The 25,290-nt window shown below is 37.9% G+C and overlaps 1 protein-coding gene across 1 annotated transcript; it reads left to right on the top strand.

Moving 5' to 3' along the window:
• Positions 1–3,848: 3,848 nt before the first annotated feature.
• On the top strand, positions 3,849–23,938 carry LOC139948237 (sodium- and chloride-dependent glycine transporter 1-like). The gene is made up of 14 exons (XM_071946326.1): positions 3,849–4,126; positions 11,296–11,455; positions 13,432–13,563; positions 17,047–17,251; positions 17,747–17,884; positions 18,249–18,381; positions 18,821–18,955; positions 19,454–19,557; positions 19,852–19,976; positions 20,293–20,405; positions 20,790–20,918; positions 21,548–21,763; positions 22,075–22,239; positions 22,678–23,938. Exons 1-14 carry the CDS (start codon positions 4,091–4,093, stop codon positions 22,903–22,905), a joined length of 2,019 nt encoding a protein of 672 aa, XP_071802427.1. The 5' UTR covers positions 3,849–4,090; the 3' UTR covers positions 22,906–23,938.
• The last annotated feature ends 1,352 nt before the right edge of the window (positions 23,939–25,290 follow it).

Here is a 25,290-nt window from a genome sequence, read left to right as displayed (position 1 = left end):
AAAAAGGCACGGTATCGTTTTGGTAATTGTCAAAGACTAGTATCCTCCCTCACTCGGTGTATCCTAACATTATGCATATAATAACAAACCTGTGAACTGTGCTCAGTTGGTTGCAAGAAAACAATGACAGGAAAAACACTCTTCATGTAAAGAATTGTGCGGTGTAAGACAGTGAGATACCCGGGAAAGGCTTCATGCCCGAAGCTTTTCTTAGATTCAAAATTGCCTCTTTCTCTATAGACTAATTACTAATCAAAGGCTGTCGTTTCTAACAGTGTTTTATAATTTCGTCAGTGCTCTATACAAAGTAAGTTCTTGTTGTTATTTATTTGAGTATTTGCCAAAGGTATACACTCCATTTAAAGCGAACACTTACGCTGAGCAGATTAAATTGATTGACTTTTAAACGGGCGGTGTGAGTTGAGCGTCTGCATTAGTGAGGAATTACATTTCTAAGTAACTGCACGCACCCTTTGTGTGGCTTTATTTTCAAGAATAATGTACTTTATATTTATATTTATATTTATATTTATATAGTTGCGTATTGGCAGTTTGCGTATTGGCAGTTTGCTCGATAGACCTCAGCATCGACTGGTCACAATGTTTGAATTGAGTTGAGTTTAATTAAAGTACATTTACTGTCACAGTGTTAACATTGTAATATAGCTTCTTTCGTTATTTCTCGGAGTACAATTAATTTGCCAGAGATAATTGCTCTAAAGAATGGTTGATCTTTCTTATAATCGAAGTACGTTTGCGTCATTTTGTTTTATACGCAAGCAGCGTCCATCCTAGCGGGTGCCGTGCAAAGCGTCGACATCCCGCTCACAAGTCATAATGAGTAGTAATGCAAGGGTAAAAGCCATCAACGGTGTTTATCCTTACATACACAACATAGTTGGCTTCGAAACAAAATACTGCTTACGAGAGGAAATTAAGGTTCCTATAAACTAATCAAATGTGACCGTGAAAACATCATAATCAATAACTATAATCACCGAAATCAATACTCCTTAAACATCAGTCTGCAGCATTGTCACCGTGCACATGGCGTAATTTAAGTACGGCGCCCTCGCGCCTAGAGGTCAAAAAGAGGTTGTTCATTGGCCAATCCTGTGCATGCGCCGTGCGTACAAAACTGCGCGTTTCCATTCATTATTCACGAGGCAATTTACAGGCAACCCAGTCCCAACGAAGCGAATTTATTCACACTATAATGTTCATTTATTTGTTTTTGGGATCAACATTGTTTGAACAATGCTGGTCGCGTAGGCATGCGCTGCAGTTTGGTTGCCCGCAAAAGTTTCCTCGTGCATCAGTCCCCCTAAAGATGGCGGCTTGATGACGTCATGAAAATCAATGGCAAGGACTGTTTGGACCTCTGAACACACTGCACACGCAACATCTTGATCATCTCGCCGCAGCTAAAAATAGCTAAAAAGGCAAAACGTTTTCATGCGGGAGATGAGGCATACATGACAAAAGTGAAGAAAACCTCCGTTGACAATCTCTTGCCTGCGCACCATTTTGTCAATGTGTGCTTGGCTACTTATTGTGCAAGCAGCTATACAAAATGATGGCATGGTCTATGTTTCTATTTTAGTATAGGTCCGGTCGAGCGAATGATCAAAACGATTATTTGTCATCACACATAAGTTGTGCTGTCTTTCGTATGGTTGACCATTGTCACTGCTGAACAGAAATGCAAGGAAATAATATTTTGTACTATAAAAAAAGAAAGATAGATTATTTTAAGCTTGAGTTGTTGTTGCAAACAATATTGATTAGAGTTTCCTTTTCACAGACATGCGTGTATTGAGGCAGTGGATGATGGGAAAAGTGACATAGTTTTCGAGAAAGAAGTAATTTTCCACGAATTTGATTTCGAGACCTTTAGAATTTGAGGTCTCGAAATCAACCATCTAAAAAGCACACAACTTCGTGTGACAAGGGTGCTTTTTTCTTTCGTTATTATCTTGCAACTTCGACGACCAATTGAGCTCATTTTTCACAGGTTTGTTAGTTTATGCATAATGTTGAGATACACCAAGTGAGAAGACTGGTATTTGACAATATTACCAATAGTGTCCAGGTCTTTAACATTAGGCCTCATAACAAAATTTGGTTGCTGTCACACTGTGGGTGAGAAACTATGGACTACTGAACATTCTGTCTCATATGAACCCAATACCCATCCTTATCCTTACAGGGGACCAGTCCAACTTTGGACCAACCAGGGCGAACTATCAGTGTAACCAATAGGTGGCGCTATTCTTTGTGCGGGGGCGAAGGAAAAACACGAGTTTGAAGTTCAATGACACTCCCCCCCCCCTCCTACGGCCATTTCTGTCAGATGTATGAGAGAAAAACAACTCGCAGAGTGGAAAAGACAATCTTCTCTGCGGATTAAACGCCACCTTCCTTCAGTTCAATGAAAGATTTACCAATAACTCGCAGGCATAAGTTTTCTATGCCATTATTCTGAAACAGCTCTTGTTATTTCCACCGGTCTGGTAACATGACCCTGGCATTATCAATGAGTAAAAATCACGGGGGAAAAATAGAAACTGTTTATATGTAACCTTTTAGTTTTCTCCTGTGGTGATGTAAAGTAGGGACTCACTATAGGAAATTATTACTCATGCCACAGGGGACCGCCCGGCGCTCCCGGTTGACGAATGATAGGGGCAAGGACTTAAATAATCTTAGATAATGCTGTTTTTATGTGTATATACACTCTGGAGAATAAGCTTTTCCAATGACACTTTTTTTAATCCAAAGAAGTGAGAAAGTTTGAGGAGTAGTCTAAAAATTATGCCTGCTGACGAACAGGGATAATGTTATTGTACACCTTTGTTTGGAAACCGTTCGGTGATTTTAAAGACAGTGGACACTATTGGCAATTGTCAAAGACCAGTCTTCTCACTTGGTGTATCTCACCATATGCATAAATGAAAATTTGAGCTCGATTGGTCGTGGAGATGCGAGATAACTATGAAAGAAAAAACACCCTTGTCACACCAAGTTGTGTGCGTTCAGATGCTTGATTTCGGGACCTCAAATTCTAAACTTGAGGTCTCGATATCAAATTAATGGAAAAATCACTTCTTTCTCGAAAACTACGTCATTTCAGAGGGAGCCATTTCTCACAATGTTTTATACCATCAACCTCTCCCCATTACTCGTTGCAAATGAGGTTTTATGCTGATAATTATTTTGAGTAATTACCAATAGTGTCCACTGCTTTAATCATTATATAAAAGATTATGTAATAGAATTAACCTTTCATTTCATTTCCAAAGTGGTTGCGTTTTTCAGATGTCCCGAAACTCCGGAGCGAATGTTCACTTAATGAGTAATCCTTTAGAAATCAAAATCTATAGTCAATTTGTCGGGCATAAAGTGATATCTTTTTCCATTAAGTGGAGTGGTATTATTCAATGTTGCTCAATCCGAGGCTGCTGTTACGTTTTACCATGCAAGTTTTTATTGCAATTTATGTTATCAAACGTAAAAGAACCTTTCAGCACCAATTTTTACACTGCTGAAGGATAAAAATTGGGGGTTGGATCTTTTTTTTATGTACAATCTTAAAGCAAAGGATTCAATTTCACACACAACCGACAACAGATGGCGCTGTTCCAACCTACCAATGATGATCACGTAACAATAGCATTATTACATGGCTATATACCTGATATCTAAATACAGTCAAAATATACGCATGGTTGAGCACTGCCCTAAGCGTATGGCGCCGTACGTGAGGCACTGAAATCTCACCTGACAGTATCACACAGTGATCGTAGACCGAGAATTATTTCCTCGAGCTCAATTTACATAACAAAAGGATCGTACAAACCGTCCCCATATCACCGTGATGGGTCCGGCCTGACCCCGATTCACAGTTAAATTACCCCCGGTTTACGATTCCCCATTTATCATTTTTTGAACCGGTGGGTCACTGGCGGGTACAGTTAGGATTTCACGTCTCGTCGAAACCTGGTGGTACCTGAAATATTCAATTCTGGTTTTGACGTCATTGTGAAAACCAGCCTCCATTTTAGTTCATCGCACCACAAAAGGAGGCAAAATGGGGAAAGATGACGAGGTGATTCCCACAGGATCAGTAAGTGTTTTTCTTTTTTCTTAGTTAGATCGGGGATGAGTTTTTGGGAAGAGGGGGAGGGGGGTAAGTGGAAAGTTGTGGACCTCCGATTCTTCCATGCACCATGCACTGTATACACCTGTGTCGTCATGATTATACCTTACTGTATGATTATATAGTGGTGTATTGGAATGATTCAATTATTATTCCAGGTATTTGGCATATAATTCAATATTATTAAATTGGATAATTTTTGTTTTTATTATTTAAATCTGTCTGGACACACTGGGCTCTGTAGGCCCACTCATTTAATGCATCATGGTGCTACCCCCCATGTTTAAACATTACATTGTTTTGACATTATTCCATTTTTTTATAGACCAGCCCTATGAATGACAATGTGATTTAGAATTAGACACCCACCCACTTTAAATTTGATATTACAAACTATTTATAGAGTGTAATATCTCTTACATTTGTCAGAATTAAGATTGTGATAATTTTAGTCTACATGATAATCTTAATTTACACCACTTATTTTTTCCATGAATTATATGCATTCCATTCTTGGAAACTAGAATAATCTATTTTTTTAAAGCTTCGTAGTCAAGTACTTTTCAAGCCAGCTCATCTCATAATTGATGACAAAGCCCTCACCATGTGTGATCATAGAGAAAATATCTGCCAGATTATTACCGACATTTATACATCTGTCCTTGATAGTTTTCCCTGTAGCCGATTTCATGAAACGATAGGATTAATCCTAACTCTAGTTAGGACGAGTAACCCGTCCTAACTTAGGATGGGTTCAATGCTTCATACGTATTTGGATACGGAACTGAACCGTCGTTAGTCCTAAGATTAATCCTAAGTTAAGAGGAGTTTGGTGAAATCGACGGCTGAACCAACAAACAAATAGATCTTTATGACTTTTTTTCCACCTGAGTGAAAAGTCTTCAGGCAATTGTGAAATCTGCAAAAAAACCAAAAACCCACACCTGCTGTGGTTGACATGCAGTATTTTATTAATTTATTGTGCGACATCAAAGACAAATGTTGATGTTTGGTGAGACACCAATAAATACTGGCTGGGTTGTCAAGAAACTGCTTCCGGTATCATCGTTGTGCAATTTTGAAGTCATAACGACAAAAAAGAATTTTCTGCCTCAATAATTTTCCCCAATCTTTTCTCATTTACTCATCGGGGAAGGGTTTTATAAGCATTGGAAACTTTAAATAAAAAAAGTTAACTGTAGGTCTACTGAAGATTTTTTTCAAAATAAATTGTTCATTGTAATCTTACTGAATGTAAATTGAAGGGTATCAAATGTTAGATGTCAAAAATCTCAAGATGTTGTTCAATAATCAAAAGATATATGTTATGTTCCGCTTTGTAGCAGAAAATAATTTCTACATTTATTTATAGAGCAAATGTCCTCCAATTCTTTGCACTCGTTTCTGGGGAATACAGCTTGTGCTGCCAACTAATGTAGCGCACCAATCTAAACCCACCCCACACAGGTACCCATTCCCCCCTTGGTTAAGAAAAGCTATAACATGTAAGTGTCTTGCTTAAAGCAGTGGACCCTATTAGTAATTGTCAAAGACCAGTCTTCTCACTTGGTGAATCCCAACATATGCATAAAATAACAAACCTGTGAAAATGTGAGCTCAATTGGTCGTCGAAGTTGCGAGATAATAATGAAAGAAAAAACGCCCTTGTCACCAGAGATGTGTGCGCTTAGATGGTTGATTTCGAGATCTCAAATTCTAAGTGTGAGGTCTCAAAATCAAATTCGTGGAAAATTACTTCTTTCTCGAAAAACTATGTCACTTCAGAGGGAGCCTTTTCTCACAATGTTTTTATACCATCAACCTCTCCACATTACTCGTTACCAAGGAAGGTTTTATGCTTATAATTTGTTTGAGTAATTACCAATAGTGTCCACTGTCTTTAAGGACACTTAGCGTCAATGTCATGACGCGGACTCAAACCTAAACCCGGATTTACCACCAGAACTCGAGTCCAGTGCACTGTACTGCTTGGTCTGGACACACAAAGATAATAGTACCTCATAACTGTATCATTTATGATTGACCACAATATCCGCTTTGTATATTTACACTATGCTTGGTGTATTAAAAAGTGAAGTGTGCAGTGTACACACAGATCAAAAGCGATTCGTGTTAATCTTTGAAAACTATATTTACCATTGATAACATTATCTCAACATACTTAATAGCAGGGTATACTTCTGGAAAGACCAGTATCCGCATCACTTGGTGCATCCCAACATACGCACTAACAACCGTGTGACAATTCCGCCCTGGTAATAGTTATAAAGCAGGACAGTTCTTTTCAGAACTGAGAATAAAGTCTCTCCGAACCTCCGATTATCTGCTCCACGGCAGTAGAATAAAGCAAGACAGTTCCCTAAGAACAACTCTACCTGGCAAGTAGATACACACATGGTGTTACCGCAAACCAAATATATATTGATACCCCACCATGCAATCCCTCAAATCCTATACAAGTTTTAATGGTCAGACAAGAAAGGCAAACGATAGCTTTTACAGCCGTGTAGTTATACTGTATATCAGTCAAGTATGAAATAGGGACATCCTCAAATCAGTTTGTTAAAATGCCAGATCCAGGATTTGTTAAAATAAAAGGGGCACAGTTAACGTGTCAATTGACAGAAGTTTAACAGATAAAATATTAATCTTATAAAATCAGGAACACAATCATTTCACTATGCTGGTACATGTAATTATTATCAAGTTGAGCAAGTATGACTTAGATAAGTAATGTTTCCGTCAGCACCATTATTGCGATTAATAACAGTTTTGACTGAAACATGGGGATGGTAGATAAAAAACGAAACCTCAGGCTTGATTATTTTGCACTTAAATCACAGACCCAAGGCCAGTAGTTTTGTGGTTGGGCCAGTTTTGACCGGACAAGTCAAGCCGTCTTGTGCCTTTAACAAGTGCTACCCCAACTCCATAAGCCTTTTTGAGGTATGGCGGACGTAATACGCGCGGGTCACACGCCGCCACTGAAGCCACGCTCACCATGTTGGTGGTCGTGGCTTTACGTGTAAATGCCGCGTCGCCCAAAAATGCGCACTTCACTGAATAACATACATTCTATTTCTATGGTCAATACGCACAAATTTACCACAACTTTACAGTGTTGTAGCATTGTGTCCACCATACCTCAAAAAGGCTTATTGGTCAATGTCTGGCTACCTAAGCTCTTCAAAAAACCTTTTAAATCTTAAATGATTTCAAAATGGAGTTGACATTTTCATACTTGAATTGCTGACAAAAGTCCGATAGAAATAGCCAAATAGTTACCCTGGCAGGGTGTAGCAGTAAAAAGCTCAGCTGCTCACAGATCTTCACACCTCCCCAATCATGTTATGTTGACATGCTACTTCACTCAAACAGTTTTATTGATGCTTTTATAACTGTGGAGTTTGTCTTTTGTTTTCTGTCGTGTATTTTACACATTTTACACTTAACCCTACTTTATTACCTAGGTGTAAAGCTATTGAACCTTGCGAAACATTTATTGCATTATTGAAAGCATGCCGACAACATAGGTAATTGTCAAGTATCTGCACTTTATATGACCCAACATATCAAATATACCAAATCTGTGAAAAATTAGCTCAATTGGTCATCAGATACATAATGAAAAAGAGCCTGTACATGAGTCTTCTTTTTTCAAACATCGGATTTGGGACTTGTGAGATCACCCCTTTCTCAAAAAGTACATTAGTTGAGAGGGAGTTTTTTAAATTATTGGTTGTATACTATCACTTGCTCTCCAAGACTACTTGTTTTACTCCATTTCTCCAATCGCTAGCATTTTGAGCATTATATTTTGATGGATGTTTTTCTCAATGACGATTTCATACTATGTATAGTGGCATGTCGTGGCTGAGCGAATAAGAGCACCAGACCCAAGCTCTTTGGTATTTCAGCAGATTGTAGGGTTCATCCATGGAGGTACAACTCCCCATGTACACTTGTCTCCTTAAAGCCATTGGACCCTTTCGGTAAACAGTATTGTCAAAGGCCCACATTTCGTGCATCACAACTTATATATCAAATAACAAACCTGTGAAAATTTAGGCTCAATCGGTCATCGGAGTCGGGAGAAACGAACGGGAAGACCCACCCTTGTATCCGCGCGTTTCGCCGTGTCATGACATGTGTTTAAAATAAATCCGTAATTCTCGCTATCAAGAATTGATATTGTTTAACTGTTTTCTCAAAAAGTAAAGCATTTCATGGAACAATATTTCAAGAGAAGTCTTTCACCACTACCTTCTGTAAACCCTGTAAGTTATTTGTAAATCTGTGAACTTTTATTTTTTTTCTGTACCGAAAGGGTCCAATGGCTTTAAGCAAGACACTTAAAAAGAAACACTTTGGCATGCTTATGGTCAACCATGGGTTGAGCATAAATTTACTCTATAAAAATTCAAATGACGTTCTATAAACCCAGTGAACATAAAATCTCCCATTTTAAATAGCTCCTGTAATTTCTGCGGCGACCATGCTGGTACAGTGGTACACAGAGCAACTCCACATATTGCACATGAACTTGCTGTTTGTAGGTCACGTATGTAGATCTGTCATGCTTGATAGCAATGCATCCCAAAAACCCAAAGGGAAATATTTTATTATACGTTATGAATCACATTTGATTATAGTCAAACGGAATTCCACGCTGAGTTGGTCAGGGAAGACTAAACCCATTGTGTTTGAGTTGAAAAGGTTCACACATTGTGCATAGGGCTGTAAAATATACGAATGGAGTGTGATACTGTTGTGTATTGTCATACAGTGCCACGCTTTATGATTCATGTGGAATGTCTTTGACGCCATTTTTTAAGGGACGCTATTGTAGTTTTTACGCTTCCAAGTTAATTTTTTCCTCTGGTAACGTGTTTACAACTCCAATGTGTCACCAGTTCAGCTCTTGTGTAGTGATAGACATTCTAACTCCCTTTGAACCGTGCTTTCTCTAGATTTCATTTATTTTTTTGAACTATTAACTGTTGATGATTGATGTTGAAAGATTTTGGGATCATGACAGATATAGGGGCTAATTGTTTTGAGTTGTATAACCTGCCAACCAGCTGGCATTTCCCCCTGATTCTAAAAAAAACTTGGTTTATTTGCTTTTGGGAAAGATGAGTGGAAGAGCTTTAGAATTCCCAGCTAAGGCCGATAATGAGTTGGCAGCTGTAGCTATACATGTAGCTAAGGCTTTTTTAAGGGCGTATGTAAGGATGTTGCCCTGGGTTCTTTAACTTGGCTTACACAACACACAGGACCCATAGCTTTACGTCCCATGGGAAGGACCCAGCAATAATGGTTAAGTGTCTTACTTAAGGACACAAGTGCCACGACAGGGACTCAAACCCACACTCTGCTGATCAGAAACACCAGAGATTAAGTCCATTGTTTCGCTTGGCCAGGAAATGCCGTGACTAAAGAAAGTAGAGGGTTCTTTTTATCAAGCAATTGTATGACCATGCGACAACAATTGTACAGAGCTGTTTCAGACTTTTTGCAGAAGGTGCTACTATCTTGTGTTGTGTCAAGAGGGGCCTTTTAATTGTAAAATGTTTTTAAGAGTTTTATCCCATGTATAAACTTGTATTTGCTCGTGAAATTGCTGAATAAATAAACAGTAAAATCACTTTTATTACTACAGTGGTAAATAGGCCAACTGTCGATAAATATGGGTTATTTTACAGTAGGGCTTAACCAATGAATCAGTAGAGTGGAATCTTTGCTGCTAAATCAATAGAACCCTCAGCGATTGATTTGACAACCGATTGTTGTAGGACGCTGGCGAATTTCACACCTGTTTTGTGGACACACGCCCAAGGTTTTAACGCTGCACAGTAAATACGACCCACAGGTTCAACAAGTTTTATCTCAAATCGGCACAGTCTCTTTGACTTGATTTTATTGGTTTGTCAAGTAAAGAATCACTGACATGTTGGGCAAACATTATTCGAGTCTATGCTTTATCATCTTTCACACTTCACCACAAGTACGTACTTTTTCGGTATACAGCTTGTAAAGTTTTGAGTCTGGAAACATTTACTTTGAGTCCAACTGTTCTCCCCAAAAACTGGTTTGAACAAAGTTGTTGATATTGTTATGACACTATTCAGCATCGTCACATATTGTTCACATAAAAAAGAGATGAGTTCATGGTGAATACCGCCCCTCCCCCCCCCGACAATAAATAAATAAAAATTGTCAGTAATTTTTAATTACATTTTGAACATGGTCCTTACCCTGAGCAATATGTTTTAAAATAATTTCATTAGGGATACAAACATATTATTATACTCATGCTGTTGTCTTTGCATGGTCTTGGCACTGGTGCCCCTGAAAATCTTCTGAAAGATTTTCCAGCGGAAGTGGGAAATGAAAGAAAGCCTTGCCCTTTTAAAGATGAAATCAAGCTTGCTCATACTTGCTGTATTGGGACGGCCAGATTTGCGTATAAATGATTACTTTCCTTGCCTTCAATCTTCAGGACCGTGGTTCAAATCCTACCGGGGGCATGGATTAGATTCTCAGGGATAGCCAAACTTAATTATGTGGCTTTTCCCTGGAATAATTCTCAGGGGTTTTCCTCCCACATCTAAAATTGAAACTTCCTTCCTCGTCTTCTCTCCGTGGCGTTCTTGGCTTGTTTAATAATTAAGTTAGGTTTTCTAAGAATCCATGGCGGCCTTCGTAACCAGAATGAATAAATAAATTTGATTAAAGGAACATTACAGAGTTAGTGAGAAAGAAACTTGTCTAACATCACAGATTTACATAAAACTTACACAGTCTAATGATGATGATATTCGAAAACATCCCTTGAAATATTTCTGTTTAAAATGTCATATTTGATGAGGAATAAATAAAACTAATTTCTCATTTGGAGATTATCGCTCAGTGAGTGTTTTATTATTTTTATTTTTTGTCGAATGGATGTTATGCAAAATGTTAAATAAATTTTTTACTATTTTCTTGAGACCCAGATGGCGGATCGAACTTCTACAGGTTTGTCAGTTTACTGCAAAAACAGCTTTGTTAGCAAACACCAATTCTGTAATTTTCCTTTAACTATATTTCTTCTTTTTTTTCTTTTACTTCAGAGTAAAGTGGATCTTGTTGAAGCGGATGAAGATGGAGATGAAAACGTCGAACGAGGAAACTGGGGAAACAAATTTGAGTTTCTACTCTCGTGTACTGGGTATGCCGTCGGTCTGGGGAACGTCTGGCGCTTCCCGTACCTGTGCTATCGCAATGGTGGAGGTGGGTACCAGACATTACTATAAACAATAGTCTGCATTCATCTTTTGGTTAATTAGGCCTACTGTTTAAGCTTGGGCGATATCGATTTATTTTATTCACGATATATCGCCGACAATATATTGCGATATTCGATATAATCGCGATTAATTGAATTTGACATCATCAACAGTCTTCAAACTCCAAGTTAAAGTTGTAGAAGAGAAAGTCATAGCATAAGAGAGGTGTTCTAATGACCTATTCTTCTGGTTTTACTCCAAACCTATGGGGTGCAAGATGTCTAAGCTAGCAAATACATCGCGATATTTAATCGATATCGCGATATTTCGCGATTCTTGCGATATATCGCGATATATCGCGATATATCGATATTTCGATTAAAACCAAATCCATCCGATATCGAAATCCTTTCCAAATTAATATCGCGATATTCGATAATATCGTGATATCGCCCAAGCTTACTACTATTGCAGTTTATCTTGTATTTTTTTAACAACAAAATTCTGGAAGGGGGGGGGGAACTTAAAATATGCGGTTTAGGAGAATTGTTTTTTGTTAGAAAGCAATGACTTATGGTCCCAAAAGGGACTTGAGAAAAATTAGACTTGAGAAGAAAAGAAATAGCTCTCATTTGAAAGGCACATTCTGCAGATTTGACATTTGGTGCAACTGGTAAAGGACCTTTTTTCTCTAACATGGAAGGAAAGTTCTGCTTTAAAGGAACACGTTGCCTTGGATTGGTCGAGTTGGTCTTTGAAAAGCGTTTGTAACTGTTTTTTATAAAATACATATGGGTAGAAAGATGTTGTAAAAGTAGAATACAATGATCCACACAAACATGCCTCGAAATTGCGTGGTTTTCCTTTTACCTCGTCGTCTAACACGTCGGCCCATTTATGGGGGTCAAAATTTTGACTCCCATTAATGGCCGACCATGTTAGTTCGCACAGTAGAAGGAAAACCACGCAATTTCGAGGCAAACTTGTGTGGATCATTGTGTTCTACTTTTAAAACATCTTTCCAACCATATGCATTTTATAAAAAACGGTTACAAACGCTTTTGTTTTGACCAACTCGTCCGATCCAAGGCAACGTGTTCCTTTAATATGACATTCAGCGCAACAAGGTATCTTTTCGCTCTTATTTAAAAGGCAAATTCTGCTTATATATGACATTTTTTTTGCAAGAAGTGCAAAAGAGCGTATATATATGACATTTGGTCCAAGAGTTAAAGACCTTTTTGCCTAATTTAAAAGGCAAATTTTACAGATATGACATTTTGTTACAAGTTGTCAAGACCTTTTTGTGCTTATTTGAAAGGCATATTCTGCAGATATATTACATAAGTTGAAGAAGACCTCTTGGGGATTTGGTGGTGAATGTTTGTAGCTTATCAGAGACTGTGGCAGCTCAAGGGTGGATGCATGTACGTCAAACAGAGCGTTGGATGAGATACGTAGCTGACTAGTTGCGAGATTCTAATCTTCCTGGGTTTATCCTGTCTCCCGTTTCTCATTCTGCGACCTTTGAGCATCTCAATCTCATGGCCATCTTCGTGCCCACTCATTCAAAAGACACAAGCCTTTTTTCACACTACTTAGGGGAAAAATGGCTGGCCCTTTCACACTAAAAATCGCTTAACCCCTGATCTGCCCTAGCTAAGGGGTTTCATCGGGGCATAGCCACCCCTCCCCTGGAGTAGGGGTAATTAGTAAAACCCAGGGGATATTCTTGAAATGTTCAACTAGAACTCCATTGAATAGGGACCTATAGGCGGAGACAGTGTGAAAGTGTGCCGGGGAAACCGTTGAGTAAAACAGATCTAGCAGCATCCCAGGGCTGTATTCCACGGGGATAAGTGATACTGTGCCAAACCCTCACACTTAACCGGAAGTTGTTGGTTCAAATCCCGCTCTAGTCCATTTTCTTTGTTCGATCCCAAATTAATCTTTAAAATGTAAATCTTAACCTCCTTCTAGGTGCTTTTCTGATCCCATACGTCATTATGTTGGCGTTTGCCGGTCTACCCTTGTTCTTCCTCGAAGTCAGCTTTGGTCAGTATTGCAGTCTGGGACCCATCTCATGTTGGAGGGCGGTTCCAATGTTCAGAGGTAAGTTCATCATCCTTTACCCCCTCCCATCATTTGTACTTTCATTGTGCGCTTTGAAATTGGATTCTCAGGAATTTTTTACAGGATTTTAGGGGGGGGGATACCCCTTTCCAAGTGGAAAATATATTGTGTTCAATAGGAACGATGAGGGAGGGGTGGAGGGGGGGGGGCAGATACCATTGGTTCCATGTCAGCGTTCTAAGTAGTGGCCCACTGAACAAATGTCAGTTAAAGCACCTCAGGGCCAGTCGGAGTTCACCCCAGAGGGTCCAGCTGGCTAGTTTAGTGTTGAACTGCATGCTCAGAATCTAACAGGCTAGTGAAATGAAAAGCTGACTAGCATTCTCCACGATCAAAGCTTACCGATTGAAACGTTGAGTTGTCATCCACCGGTTCTTTTCAGGACCAACACTACTCAAAAGAGGTTTACACATGGTGCTACTGCAACAGTTTGAGAAACCATTTTCCCCCAAAGTAGTTTGCCACATTGGTGGATATTAGTGATTTTCCCCTCCATTTTTAGTATTCAAAATTATGGTGGGCCAGGGACAATGTCTGTCTTGTGAGCACCTTCAAACCCGTCTGCAAACTTCTCGTAGATTTAATCTTGCCTGAGAAAGTGCAGGTTGAATTGCAGGGCATTATTAAAAGCACAATAAAAGGCTAATGGAAACATAACACAAGTGGTATTCTATTACTGACCACTTGTTACAAGACTTCTACCAGCATTTATAACACCTATTTCATTCCATGCACAACAAACACTGGTACTATTTAAAAAATACCCGCTGTATAATTAGTAATGTCTACCGCGGTATTAACAACATTGTTTGTGTTTAATTCATAAACAAGCTTGGCTATCGCATATCAGTTACTCAATCCAACACGTGTTAAATCTTCTCATATTGTTTCAGATTCCATAAATACACAAAAGGTGTTATTGAATGAATGGCTGGGGGAAGTGTAAAACAGAGAGTGATTGAATTACTGTGAAATGGTTTTTGTCAAATTGGGCTTTGTAACTTGTTTGGTTTCGATCAAATGGAAGGAGACTCCTGGGTTTTGTGTAATTTGAGAGAGAGGAAACTTTCACGGACATGCTTTCTCACGGACGAGGCAGGAATTGCATTAGTTTGATGCATGATGGAAAGTTTTGAGCAGTTTTTAAGTTGTTTGGTTTTGATCAAACAGAAGGAGACTTGTAGTTGAAAAAAAGAAATTTGAGAAAGGAGAACTTATTCATTGAGATGCATTCTCACGGACGAAGCAGGATTTGCATTAGTTTGAATGCGTGATGGAAAGTTTTGAGCAGTTATTCAGTTGTTTAGTTTTGGTTTAGCGCCTTTGACCACCCTTAAAAAGTGCTTTCCATGGCTGCTGGCTGCTGCTGAGGTTGTATCGGAAACTTTCGAAGGGGAAGCCTGTTTTACTTTCCATTCACAAAAAAAGAACTGAGAAACTTACAGCACAGGGTCCAGTTTCATAGAACCTGTAGGCATTGAAACTTGCCATGCACAGGGAAGTCTTGCTGAATAGCTAAAACAGGTGACCAGGGCCCTAGAACTTTCTTCAATCCATTTTAAAAAAGCTCGGATGAAAATTATTGTGGGTTTAGTTTTCTGTATGGAATGGTTGTGTATATTTAATATAAGTGTATAGCCCTTTAACACTACCAGGGCCCAATTTCATAGAGCTGCTAAGCACATAAATTTGCTTAGAATGAAATTTCTTCCTTGATAAAAACCGGTTTACCAACCAAATTTCCATTTGATTTTCAGGATAAGCAAACAAAAGCTGAATACCAGTAACAAGCACTATGCAACAAACGGAAATTTGGCTAGTTATCCTGTTTTTATCGAGGAAGAAATTTCATGCTTAGCAAATTTGTGTGCTTAGCAGCTCTATATGAAATTGGGCCCAGGTGTTTGGCCGGCCTTTTCACACTATGATTACTATCTCCTAAAAACCCTTGGGCCTGAGCTGCTTTTATTACCCCCCCCCCCCTAGTCAATATTGACAGCATGCAGTAATAAAAATTGCAGGTGTGATACATGTACAACTTTTTATTCCTTTGAATAAAACCTACTGGTTTAATAAAATGAAGAAAAACAGTCAATATTTGTTGGTTGTCTTTTGGAGTGTGAAATCCACTTTACAAAGTTAACTTTATTTTACCGCCCTTGTTCCACTAGTGGTGGAGGCTTTGTTTGAGCTTGCAATCAAAGCTAGGAATTTCTGCCTGCTGCTTGTGCAAGTTTATTATGTCTCTGATACGGTGTGTTGTAACCTTTTTTTAAATATTATTTATATGTATATATAAATAAATAAACAGAAATTTCATCAAAACAAGGCCGTTCATTATTAAATTGGAAAAAAGCAAAATTGCTAAGAGAAAATATTGAGTTTGGTCAACTAAATAATTTGTTTTTCATCAAACAGAGGGCCTAGTGGAGTGACCTATATACTTATGATATTATTATTGTTTTCAATAAAAACTTTGTCTGCAGGAATATCAAATTTAACAGAAACAACATCAAAACAAGGCCATTGCTCGAGAAATTGGGAAATTGCAAGACTGTAAAAAGAAAATATTGAGTTTGTCTTAATTTGGTTTTCATCATCTATGCAGCGAACTACTCACTCATGATCGTTGTTGTTTTTAATCAAATTTCCTTCGGCAAAAATATAAAAATGAACAGAAATTTCATCAAAACAAAACCTTTATTTGATAAACTTGGAATTTTATATCATGTTTGAATTATGTATGCATTGTTCAGATCTTGGAATGGCATTGTAAAGTTGCAAGCGACAAGTTTTAAATAGTTAACAACATGGGTGTTGATACACGTACTGTAAGTAGATGTTTTCCTCCTGAAATGAAAGGAATAATTACAGAATTAACAGTTGCTGGCAGTGTATACTTTATATAATCCACCATATACATAAACTGACAAACCTGTAGAAGTTTGAGATCAATCTGCCATCTAGGTCACAACTATAATGAAAAACCAATTATACATTTTTTGTGAATTAAAAAAAAATTACCAAAACGCTTCTTGAGCTATAAACTTCAAACAGGAAGTTAGTTTTTATTTCTCATCAAAAAATATAACATTTCAGACAGAAATATTTCAAGGGATCTTTCCTACTATTATCATCATTAAGACCGTGTAAGTTTTATGTAAATCTGTGACCTTAGACAAGTTTTTTCTGTAATGTTCCTTTAACATCAACATCCCCCTTTTGTAGGGTGTGGCCCAGTTTGATGCGAGGATGACACGCCCTCCTGATGTTTCATCTAATTCTGATTTTATTTCAGGTGTGGTTTATGGAATGATGATAGCATCAGCCTACGTGGGTAGCTACTGCAATATGTACCACTTTATTACATGTTTGCTTCACACATCGGTGCTACCTTGGGTCGGGTGTGGTCAAAAAGGGAACACGCCCATTTTGAGCATTGTGTTTTTGATTTGATTCCAGGTGTGGGTTATGGAATGATGATAGTCTCAGCCTATGTGGGAATCTATTACAACGTGATCATCATGTACACACTTTACTACATGTTTGCTTCCTTCACATCGGTGCTACCATGGGTCGGGTGTGGTCAATTGTGGAACACGCCCCTGTGTGCTAACCTCGTCCAAGACTGTCTGGGCTCGGGCGGAATTATGACATTTAATAACACGTAAGATAGCTGGACCAATTTCATAAACCCTGTATGAAGAGTATTATAATTTTGGGGGGCAACCTTCATAAAAGCACCCCCCCCCCCCCCCTAAAAAAAAAAAACGAAAAAAAACACAAAAAAAACATTTAACTCACTATCACTTTTGCACACACCGAGTTGTGGGTGTTGACTTTCTATATTTCTGTTCTATTTTTCCCTTATCTGAAAAAGACAGTGAGGGGACAAAGTTAAACATTGTGGGAACCTTTGTTTCATTGTTTAAGAAGTCTGCACAACTCTATGTGTGCATATCCGTTGCAATTATCAGGGACTGAAAACCGTCTCCACAGTGTGTAGTGCCACTGGTGGAAATCGAACCAGGGTGCCGGAAGTGGAAGGTGGGGAAAGACACCCCTACCCCATCTTTTGCAGTTACAAAAATCTCAGAGTATTTAATTTCACTTTCAGGACCTCATGGTTATTTTATCTGCTTGTTTTCTTTTTTAAATTCAGATGTGTTAAATTATCAAGTTTATCGATGGCCGAGCTTGATCTTTATAATATAACTGGTAATTATGGAGGCTTCAATCTGACGCTATACACTGATCCATTCAAAAAGATGAGGCGAACGGCATCAGAAGAATACTGGAAGTAAGTATGTTTTGTTTTATAGGGCAAATTGTTGTTTTTTGCAAGTCGATATTCAGCAAATCTTGTTTTTTGCAAATCTAGTTTGAGGATAATCCTGTCTTTTGCAAGTCTTACTTTTTTGGAAGTATATTTAGCAGATTTCTTTTTTGTGTGTATGTTTGGCAAGTCTGTTTTTTGCGAGTATGTGTGGCAAATCTTGTTTTTGCAAGTCAATATTTAGCAAATCTTAGTTCTTGGAAACATATATTTTGCAAGTCCGTTTTTGTTGTTCAGCAAATCTTATGGTTAAAATAAGCTTTTGGTTACCTTTTGGTTTTATCTGGTAATAACAATTTGATAACTGGAATGTTTTTTTAATCGATAGGTTTCAAGTATTACAAGAATCGGACTCTATTGGGGAGCCAGGCGGCATTCAATGGCAGCTAGCTTTATGTTTACTCCTAGCCTGGGTTATCATCTTTGCTTGCCTCTTCAAGGGGGTCAAGTCATCTGGAAAGGTAATGTATAGTCTGGAGTGCAGGCTATGTGACATTTGGAACACTGTACTAAGATATATCTAGTTTGGTTGACAAACATGTTCACTTGCTGTCAAAATGCAGCAGGCAAAAACTGAATTATGCAAAAGTGTTTTGGGTGGGTTACCCCTTAATTTTTCCAGTGACTAGCCAAAAGGCTCAGTTAGCTTGTCACTAAACTGGTTCATCAGCTTTTCCACTAGTCCCAGATGTTGTGCACTATAGGCCTACAGGAGGCCAAAGTATTGTTTTTTCTTGTTACAAGGAAAACACTGTTTTGTTAGCAATGTAGCTTCTATTTTGTTGTTTATGGGAGAGCTTTTTTCTTCAAATTGTGTGGCTTTAATTTGACTCCTGGAAATTGATTCTTCCTGGACTGCCTCCCATTTGAAGTCTTTCTTGCTTATTTTCTTGTGATCAGGTGGTGTACTTCACAGCGACGTTCCCATATCTTGTCTTGGTTATCTTGCTAATCCGAGGAGTAACCCTGCCAGGTTATGAAAAAGGCGTCGAATTCTTCATCACGCCGAGATGGGAGACCCTCGCCAATCCACAGGTAACTATGTTTGTTTGTTTGTTTGGTTGTTTTCCTGTGAAACGAACTCAGCAAACTCCCACAAGGGGATAAAACACCAAGCTGGCATCAGCCAGTGTCTCTTATATTGGTTTTACATCTATGATTATGAATTGCACAAATCAAGAAATTACGATTCAGTAACTAGACCACAATACTTATTCTAGTCATTTTGGAATTAGCAGTTGGTTTGGTAGGAATTTGAACCTTCAACCTTGTGATTGCAAGTCCAGTCTAACCACTGCACCACGGTGACACCTGTTAAAAGAGGTCAAAGTGGTTAATAAAGCTTCATCAAGGGGTTGTTTTCGTTGAACAACTGGGCTTGCGTTCTGTCATACATTCACATTTTACTTCAATTTGCATTTAGAGTTATTTTTTTACAATTTTTTGTTCAAACAAGAATGCAACCATATTTTATATTGAGTTCTCTGACGCTGTTGTTGTTGTTGTTGTTGTTGTTGTTGTTGTTGTCATTAGGTGTGGCTGGATGCAGCGGTGCAGATCTTTTACTCACTCAGCGCAGCCTGGGGCGGTCTCATCACGCTGTCCTCTTACAACAAATTTCATAACAACTGTTACTTGTAAGTATTTGGTTCAAAAGTTGTGGAAGTATAGAAACATCAAGAGATGTTAAACAATAAAACTGAGAAAAGGGGTTTAAAGTCGAGTTGTTTCTTGGAAAAACACAGGCACATTTTGTTTCAATGCTATTTTTCAAGAAGGAAGTTTGCAAAATAAAATTAAATATATTTTGGCAAAGAAATGTACAAACATTTTTTTATAATTTCACCCCTGTTGGCCTGTTTTGGCTTGTTTCTCCATACTGATATTTCCGACAAATACCTCACATATATTTTTGTTTTCTTTACTATCAGTGATGCCGTCCTGGTGGCAACGCTGAATTGTTGCACCAGTATTTTTGCCGGCTTTGTTATTTTCTCCATCATGGGCTTCATGGCCAATGAACTGGGACGAGAAGTCGGGGAGGTCGTCGATGAAGGTGAGTCTAAGGTTGCATTTAAAAGTTTCATTTCATTTCATTTCATTTTATTTACTCTGGTTGATGTGACGCCAAGGTTTCTCAAATAACAGGAGATGTACAGTGTACTTAATTAATTTCAGAATTGTCTTAAAGCGATTTTTTTTAGTTTAAAGCGCGTATGTGTTCCAGTAGACAGTTCCAGACACTTGGGGCTGACCGTGAGAACTCTCGATCAACGTACAAAGTTGACTGCTTCCATTGCTCTCATTTTTTGAAGTGTGCTCCAAAACCTACTTACCTCAATGTCTTTTTGAACCTTTCCTGTCTCTTTCAGGGTTTGGTCTTGCCTTCATTGCCTACCCTGAAGCTGTGGCACGTCTGCCCGTCTCTCCACTCTGGGCCATCCTCTTCTTCGTCATGTTGCTTACCCTCGGTCTTGACAGTCAGGTAAGCCAATTTATCTCATTTGTAAAAAATGTTAAAAGAGATCTCCCCTCATTGTTCAAATATTATTGGAATTGATTTTGAGTTTTGTTCGAAGAAGTCATAAGTGTGGCACCAAAGGTAGATAGTTTTAGGATAATATAAATTGTGCAATATTACAGATCTCACAAAAAGATTACCTTCATAGGAACTACGTGATCTGCATGAATGAACGGAAGCACCAAGCAACAGAGTCCAGCATTCTCCTGAAGATGATCAGAACATACTGATGGAAACATTGAATTGTCAACCACCGGTTCTTTTCAAAACAAAAACTACACAAAAGAGATTTACACATGGTGCTACTGCAAACCTCACCTAATCATATTTCTTTGTTCTGATTTCTAGTTCACTATCATGGAAACGGTAGTGACGGCCATCGTTGATGAATTCCCACATATACGAAAGAAGAAGACCTACCTCATGTTGGCTGCTTGCTTTATAGGCTATCTACTCGGTTTTACGTGTATAACAAGGGTAAGCAAGTACTTTCATGGTAAAATACTTTCATGTGCCCTCTTGTGTGCGTCTTTTGTGCCGTCTTTTGTGCCGTCTTGTGTGCATCTTTTGTGCTGTCTTGTGCGTCAAAAAGGTGGATGGTGCCCAACCTGGAAATCAAGCCAAACCCTTCAAAAGGGCAAAAATGAGGTTACAGGGGTCTCTGTCCTCTATCACATAAATACCTTTAAAGGTACGTTTGGTAAAATAACAAATCCTTGAAAAATTTTGCGCAATTGGTCATCGAAGTTGCAAAAAAATTATGAAAGAAGAAAAAGACCTCAAGAAGTTGTGTGCTTTCAGATGCCTGAGAAAGCCTGAAGTCTTTTTCAGATTCAAAAATGTTAGTGAGAAATTACCTCTTTCTCAAAAACTATGTTACTTCAGAGGGAGTCGTTTCTCACAATGTTTTGTACTACCAACAGCTCTCCGTTGCTCATTACCAAGTAAATTGTTATGCTAACATATTTTTCAGTTATTACCGAAAGTGTCCAGTGCCTTTAAATTCTTTCTTGCAATGTGATATTTGTGTTTTCAGATCACTACCAAGTGACTTTATCACCCCTTCATTTGTCTTATTAAACTTTGACCTCTGTTTGACCTTCCAGGCTGGTCCCTATTGGGTGGAGCTAATGGATAGCTACGGTGCGAGTTTCTCTCTGCTCATCTACGGACTCTGTGAGTGTATAGCCATCAGCTGGTTCTATGGTGTCAAGCGTTTCATCAACGATATCCGCACGATGGTCGGCGATTCTTACGTGGACTTCCCATCGTTTTTCTGGTGGCCTCTCAACTGGTGTGCTATCACGCCCGCTCTACTCAGCGTAAGTTTCTCATAAAAAAAAACCCCAGAATATTTTATATATTTTCCAATTTTTGTTTCTTGGTCGCAAGTCAATAGTAATGAACCAAAAATAACAAAATAAAATGAATATTAAAATATAATAGAGAGAGAAATGCAATTTTCATTTTGGAAAGGGCTTTTCCAGTGGAAGTTTATAGGAAACCGTTGTGGGGGGGGGGGGGCTATTAATGCAAGACCAGGGCAACATATTGCCAGTGTGTAATGCTATATCTAATTTTTCTGAACTTCTGAAGGAAAAAAAAACCCCAAAACTTTTTTCTATTTTTCTAGTTTGTACTGCTCTTCAACTGGATGAACTGGACCTCCCCGGAGTACAATGGACCATTCCCAACATGGGCTCACGCCATTGGCTGGATGATGATCATGAGTTCGTTGGTCTGGATCCCGATTATGATGATCTATGAGTTTGTCAGAACGCCAGGAACGGCGATGGAGGTAAGTGTTTCTTGAGTAAAATTGTTTTCCTCTCTGATGATTTTTCTTAGATGTTGCATTTGTATTGTATTTCTCTGCTACTTGTTCTGGATTTCTTCTTAGGTAGGCTTACGTTTCATTTTTGTTTATTGTACATGTGTATGTTATTGTATGTAGTTAGCACCGTCAGCACTTTAAATTGATGTCATCAGCAAGGACTGTCACCCCTGATCTGTAACTTGTTGAACTTTGATGGAGTTTACCTTGAAACTTTTTGGGTATAAAACTCTCTAGTCGATGATTTCCTTGTGCCATAGAACACTGAAAAATACTGTTAACTGTGGTCAGCCATTTCATAATTTTTTATCTTTTGCAGATTCAAAGTTGCATTTCTGAATATTTTACAAATGTGTCTGAATATAACTGTTAACTTTTTTTAATGAATTCTTTCCCCTATAGCGTTGGACGGCGATGTCGAACCCTCAGGAGAACTGGGGACCAGCACTGGGCAAGTTCCGCATCGAGGCGAGTGAAGTCCACAATCAACACGGCACGACGTTCGGCGGTCGCCTCCACAACCAGACGGGTGCTCTTGCAACAAGGCGGACAAACAGCGACAACGCTAAGATGCCCGCTGTTATTTACAGCGCGGGATTGGAAAACACTGGTTACGATAATACTTATTAGGGACAACTCCTCAAAGTTATTAAAACAGAATCACATCTTCTTTTTCAACAAGTTTTTTGTCACTAAAGTTGGACATTATACTGACTACTCCAGTAGCCTTTATTTAGTATACATCATTGACTTATTGAGCTAAATACAAAGTGCCACTTTTGTTATTATTTTATAAATCAAAATATGATACAGTATTTTTTAACTTAAGATAAGAATTAACTATAAATAGTAAACTTGAAGGTTCAACCATGTATACAATCTGGCTGAACGGATCAAAGTGGATTTCTCTTCGCAAATTCAAGATCTCATCAGTATGTATAAAGTCTTCCAAAAACCAGAGCTCATTGTTTATACATGTACGTGTATTCTTGTAGCTTCAATGCTCAAAACCTTTTTATCAGGACATTTTATTTCTATTGTGGAATATATTTCTTTTTTAATTTCAAAATTTCAAATTATTATTATAGCTCTGTTTATAAGTTCAAGTTATGAACTTTTATTGAAGGTTTTGCACCAAGAGACGTCTGCTAAAAGAAGTATTTTTGGGATTCCAACATGAAACCACGTCCATTAGTTAGGCCTATGTACAGACATTTTACATAACGCATACATTTGTGAAATTTGACTAGTTGTCTAAGATCTTGATTCTAAGTTTTAAGTATTAGTGCAGAGTGCTTTTTTATATGCAAAATATTTTAAAAACAAAATTTTATTGGAACTTGCAAAACTCGGCAAGTAGATTTAAAAAAAATAATTCACAATTCACCAACGCCTTTCATGTTTGAAACAAAGATTTCACATTCATGAATTATATTTTAAAAAAAATTTAAGTAGAGGGAAATGTAAAGTAGTTGTACATTTCTAAGTTATCTTAAAAAATGAACTTGATGTTTTTTGTATACACCACTAATCAGTGCCTTGTGATTTTTAACATCTGTGGAAAGCAGTTTTCTATGAAAATAATATTTTTATCAATAATTGTATAATATATTACAGTCACCAAAACGTATATGACATAAAGGGGTTCCAGAGTTGATAATTGGGGGCGGGGCAGAGGTGGGGTTGGGAGGGGTCACACCTACAATATATATTGTATTTTTACAATTGATTATATTGATATATAATGATATAATGATATATATATTTAGATATAGTTTGTGAAACTTGATTGGGAAAAGTAGTCTACTTTACTGAATTTAATTGTGATAGTTGTATCATTTAATATAAAGTATATTTTATGATAAATATTATACATGCAGGCCTTTAAGAATGTTCTCAGCAAGATATTCTCAAATATATATTTGGGAAAGCAAGATTTGAGTCATATCACAAAAGGCAAGAGTGAGATATTTTAATAGATATTGTATTCAGGATGTTTCGTGAAATGGTGTTTCAAGACATGTTAGTGTTGTGTAATGTACACACAAATAAACCCAGTTAAAAAGAGAAAGTGTTTGCTCTGACGTTTCTGGCAGTGGCTGCTGAGTGTAATGTGCCACAGTCTAATGGAAAAACCTAAATCAGCCTAACGCAAACTTTTGTAATACAAAATGTTTCCTTTGCCATAATTTGTCAACAATTCTGAAACAGCCCTAATAAATAAGTCATCTCATTTCGCCTCTGGACAAAAATTATTTTCAAAGAGTACATTATTAGTATAGGCCTACACTAAGCATTTTTTCCTTTTTATCTCTTGTTTTAAAATTCCATTTTGTACACAAATATGTATGTCTCTCCTCTAACCAGTTTTTATATGCACTGTAGAAAGGAACAAGTTGCCAATATTTGTATATTTTAGGTGTTTTTTTTTGTGAGTTTAATAATTGCATTCCAATAATGAATAATTAATATTTCTGTACAGTTTAGATATGTTTGTATCAATACTGGAAATTCTTATACTGTAAATTATGAAATTATCTTCTTTAAATGTATATGTTTTGTTTACATGTTTTTGTTTGAATTGTGTTCAGATTAAGTGTCTTTGTTGTGGCTATGGCTGTTGGCTACAGTGCCATACTGCTGAAGAGTAACTGGCTTTATCAGCTAGCCAACCGTGGTCATAGCCGTTGCCCAAGCCTTTAATCCAGAAACAGCCTTTATCATTATGTTGTGTGTTTGAATTGGCTTATACGTCAGTGTGCCGCCATTTTGTTTTATATCTCATTTATATTGATGCAGACTAAGGCCCAATTCAAAAGAACTGTTTAGCAGAAAATTCCGTTTTGCAAAATCTTTGCTTAGCGAGAGATGATCAGGGTACCAGTCACAGCAATGTACAGTATTTTGGCTGGTAACCTATTTTTACTAAGCAAGAGTTGTCTATGCTTAGCAAGTTGGGGTGCTTAGAGGCTTTATACAGGGCCCAATTTCATAGAGCTGCTTAAGCAGAAAATA

This window comes from Asterias amurensis, chromosome 15 (genome assembly GCF_032118995.1).
Source record: "Asterias amurensis chromosome 15, ASM3211899v1".
NCBI lineage: Eukaryota > Metazoa > Echinodermata > Asteroidea > Forcipulatida > Asteriidae > Asterias > Asterias amurensis.
This window is presented reverse-complemented; position numbering and strand designations above follow the sequence as displayed.

Coding starts and splice junctions, on each gene's coding strand:
- LOC139948237 (XM_071946326.1), top strand. CDS start 4,091: ATGGGGAAAGATGACGAGGTGATTCCCACAGGATCA. Junction 19,977..20,292: donor CGGGGAGGTCGTCGATGAAG/GTGAGTCTAAGG, acceptor TGTCTCTTTCAG/GGTTTGGTCTTGCCTTCATT. Junction 20,406..20,789: donor CCCTCGGTCTTGACAGTCAG/GTAAGCCAATTT, acceptor TCTGATTTCTAG/TTCACTATCATGGAAACGGT.